This window comes from Brassica oleracea, chromosome C8, assembly GCF_000695525.1.
Source record: "Brassica oleracea var. oleracea cultivar TO1000 chromosome C8, BOL, whole genome shotgun sequence".
NCBI lineage: Eukaryota > Viridiplantae > Streptophyta > Magnoliopsida > Brassicales > Brassicaceae > Brassica > Brassica oleracea.
In genome coordinates this window covers 31,171,306-31,175,739 of record NC_027755.1, presented here as the reverse complement: position 1 = coordinate 31,175,739, position 4,434 = coordinate 31,171,306, and the positions used below count along the sequence as shown (strand labels likewise).

The 4,434-nt window shown below is 28.1% G+C and overlaps 1 protein-coding gene and 1 pseudogene across 1 annotated transcript in view; both read right to left on the bottom strand.

Annotated features, from left to right (window-relative positions):
- The window catches only part of LOC106309172, a 1,670-nt pseudogene extending 1,112 nt beyond the window's left edge, over window positions 1-558 (bottom strand).
- Window positions 559-3,940: 3,382 nt separating this feature from the next.
- LOC106309171 (F-box/LRR-repeat protein 13-like) overlaps window positions 3,941-4,434 on the bottom strand; it is a gene marked incomplete at its 3' end in the record, with an annotated part of 11,880 nt that continues 11,386 nt past the window's right edge. Inside the window, exon 3 of the mRNA XM_013746233.1 lies at window positions 3,941-3,991. Coding sequence (XP_013601687.1) covers window positions 3,941-3,991 — 51 coding nt within the window. The remainder of the gene's footprint in view (window positions 3,992-4,434) is intronic.

The window sequence follows — 4,434 nt, the reverse complement described above, 5'->3', positions numbered from 1 at the left end:
CATTCCCACGAGCCTTAGGGACACCAAGTTACTACAAGTGTAAAGTACTGTTGGATTCATCATGGGATCCCATTCAGAAAAATTGTCCGAAACATCGAGATGTTCAACTTTAAGCCTAGCAGCAGTGTCGACCCAGCGATTGAGAAGACCAGAAGGCTCTTCAAAGTAAAAAGAATCGTACCTTAACTTAAACCGATGTATGGACAAACCGTGGTTGCGTTCAAGAAAGTTATCGACAAAACTCACGAATGTTTCGCGTATATAGAAATCCTCGGCGTCCAAATCCAGACCAGGTACGTCTTTCCAGAGAGTTGTCCATCTGGTGGACAACGCACTAGTCTGAACCACATCTTTGGTCGGAAGATTTAAGAATATCTGGAATATCAAGCAATCTGGCAAACTGCTTAGCCGATCAACTTCGCTCGGTGGGTTGGTGGAACGAGCAGGTTTCACTCTGGCTGCATCCATGAACGTAAACATCGAATCGAAAAGGAGAGGAGAATAAGGGCTTCTAAAGATTGCTATAGAGGCCAGAGAGATTGTGGTGGATTTTGATCTCTACACGTTTCTAATTTCTGAGATGATGAAATTTTCTCACCAAAATTTTCTAGACATTATTTGTGAAGTTGATTTAACACATATCATCTCTATAATCATTTTCACAAAAAAAATGTGATATGATATACTAAAATGACATGGTCAACTACATTTAATGTTCATTTCTATTTTTTTGTAAATTTTTCAAAATATGGTAATAATTTATACGTCTTCATTGAATCAAATCAATTCAAATATGTCAATAAATAATATAAGAATAGAAATATAGAATATTTTACAAATTTTGAAATATTATTTAAGTATGCTTTTACAATCATACAATTTTTCTTACTAAACAAGATTTTCAAAATTTAAACAATATTTTTTAAAATTATAAATATTAAATCGTAATATCATTTGTTTCCTTTTGATATCTACAAATTTTAGAAATTCTGTCTAGTTTCATATTTTAATAATTATAAAAAAAATTATATCTATTTTTTTATGAAAATTATACAAGTTATTTAATATATCTTAACCCAAAGAAATAAATGAAAATCTATCTAACCTTTTTTGAGTAGGTTTTGCTATCAATCTAGTAATATAGTCAAAGTAATCAAGGTCCAAAATCAAATATCAAATCAAATCTTTCGACATAAGGAAAAAGATATTGGAATCGGTTTCGTTTAAATTTCATTGTTGAGTGAAAATGAAAGCATACAATCTTCATAGTGAAGGACCTCTACGAAATATAATTTTAAATAAATAAAATTATTTATTTATCTTAATTTTATGTTCAAGTAAATTAATATTTATATAAAAATATTGGTATACAATTAATAAAATCTTAAATTTTAACAAAAGTTTATTAAAAAAATTTTAACGCTGCATATGGTGTAGGAAAATACCTAGTACACATATATATATATACTAGTGGGTGATCTTTGTTTCCCGCAAAATTTTGTATTCTTTGCGGTTCAATACTTTTTCATTTTTAAAAATAAATTTTCGTTTCTAAAAGATAACTTTTAAAAGATTTTTCTTTTGCTTTTATAAATAAATGCACCTATTTTCATACAATTTATTAATTGAGAGTCAATACTTTACGATATATCTAGTGAAAATCATTAATTTTATTAAATTAATATGGGTTTAAAATTTAGAGGTGTCTTAAATTTATTTATAAAAATATTATATATATATATATATTGAGATATTTTACCTTATAAAAATAGTCATTTTAGATTTGTATGCATTCTTGACTAATTAATGGTAACAAATCTTAAATTTTAAGAAAATAATTATTTAGAATAATTAATTTCTTAAAATACAATAGCTGAGATTCTTAGAAAATTCTTTAGTTTGTAAGTAATTATATATTTATAATAAAACATGATTTTTTTCTTAATATGTGTATATGAGATATACATATGAGTCACATTACTATATTTATAATATATTATTAATTTTTACTTAATATTTCCTTAATTTTTACTTAGTATATTATTAAGTGTTACTAAATATGTGTATATGAGATATATATTTTTTTGAGTAGCTTCTAAGAGCAACTCCAAGGCTTATATTCTCTACAATATTGTCCACGATTACGAACAATGGCATCATACTATCCATTAGCTCTACAATATCGTCCATGATTACGAACAATGGCATCACACTATCCATTATCTCTACAATATCGTCCATGATTACGAACAATGGCATCACACTATCCATTATCTCTACAATATCGTCCATGATTACGAACAATGGCATCACACTATCCATTATCTCTACAATATCGTCCATGATTACGAACAATGGCATCACACTATCCATTATCTCTACAATATCGTCCATGATTACGAACAATGGCATCACACTATCCATTATCTCTACAATATCGTCCATGATTACGAACAATGGCATCACGCTATCCATTACTACTCATCATACTATTCATATATATTTTATAATATTACATGATAAAAAAAATGTGAACTATCATATACACTATGTATAACAATACAATTAATGAATTAGTATAACTTAATATTAGATTTTGAAAAAAAATGAGTTAAAAATCTCAAAAACCATATAAAATTACATAAAAAATAATCAGATGACTAATTTGATAGTCATAATTTTTTTACCTAAAAGATTTGGCAATTCTAGTTTGAAAATTGCAATACTGACTTAAGATCAGCTTCGTATTTTAATAAATTTAGTTCAATCAAGAACAATAAAAGCTTAAAATAAATATTTGCCTATTAAAGCATCAAAAACTATCCTATAAAATAGTTTAACGGCTTCTTAAATAGAAAAAATTACCGTGATTTATGAATACGATGACAAAAAATAGAAAACCTAGACAAAACCCTAGTTTTTTAAAACCAATATATAATATTAAAGTTCAAGCATAAGACCATTTCCATTCTTAGATAACTTGACACCTAATTTTAGAGTCTCGCGCAATCATTAGAGTCTTTCAAACAAAAGATTCTTCTTATTTTTTTCTTGTTTTTTTTCATTTTCTTATTCTTAATGAATTGAAATGTAATCAGAAGCTTGATGAGATATTATTCCCACTAATAAAAAGGTGATTTTTGGAGGTAAAAATGTGCTTCCAGAAATGCTTTTGTGGTTTTTAAAAGGTCCCAATTGTTTTGTTTAAATACAAAAAAATTATATATAGCCATGCAAGACAAAAGAAGGAAGCACAAAACCATCTTCACAAATTCCAAAGCATATATGCTTTAAGCCACGATAAATCAAATACTTATTTGACTCATAAATATGATAAATACTATAATTATCATACCAACTTCAACACTCCAATGTCATAATAAACTAAGAAGAAACAAATAGTTATCAAAGACAAACATATATGTCTATTGCTGATGACTATGAGGATCATCGTACAATAATTTGGCATGAGCAAGAGAGTCTCGGAAAGTTAAGGAGTTCTATGAAGATGTCAGATTCTTCTTTCTTTGGGGCATCATCCAAGCTTAATGTTAGCTTGTGGACATATTTTCCTTTCTTTAGGGAATCATGCAAACTTAATGATAGTTTCTTGAGGTTTGGTGAGTTCTCGAGTAAGTAACCCACTAGTGCCATCTCCAACGCCTCCCCTTTCAATGGCCTTTCTATGTCAACATGCTCTAGAGATGATAACAGATTCCAAGGCCTCGCAATAACAGTAATTCCCACCATGAGGTAATTTTCACTAGTTCCCTGCACGTACAATACAACCGAGACACAAGTTTAAGAATAATTTACTCACATGTTCATGAGTTTGTTAGATAATCCTCACCACGACAAGAGTTTTTAGATTTGGACAGACTTCAAGAAAGACTGGCAACATCTCCCACATGTAGCTGTTGAACCTGACACACAAGGTATACAGGTTACGAAATACCGGTAGTTGTACATATCTTGCGTAATCATATATGACCTACAAGAACAACATCAACAAAAAAGGTATCAGTGTTAATAAATGAAATATTACATCGATAGTTGGAGAATAATTAACTAGCATTCTCTCGAGTTGATCCATGTTTTAAAAAAAATGTTTCAAAAACTTATTTTTTTTTTGAGAAATATACTTATTTTTTGAGAAATATACTTTTTTGTACAACTACCAGTATTTTTTTGTACAACTTTCAGTGTATTTTTTGTTAGTTAATAAGAATACATTGTAAATTTAGAAGAAATATAATTTTGTTTATTGAATTTTGATTGATTAAAAGTTGTGAGAAATAGTTAATAACAAAAAATAATATTTAAAGTTAAAATTTAAGATGTTTTTAATAATTGTGAAAATCCAAAAACATACATTTTGAACGGAGAGAAATATATAATTGGTTTAAAGTTGGAAATCAAGAAATATAGGTACCT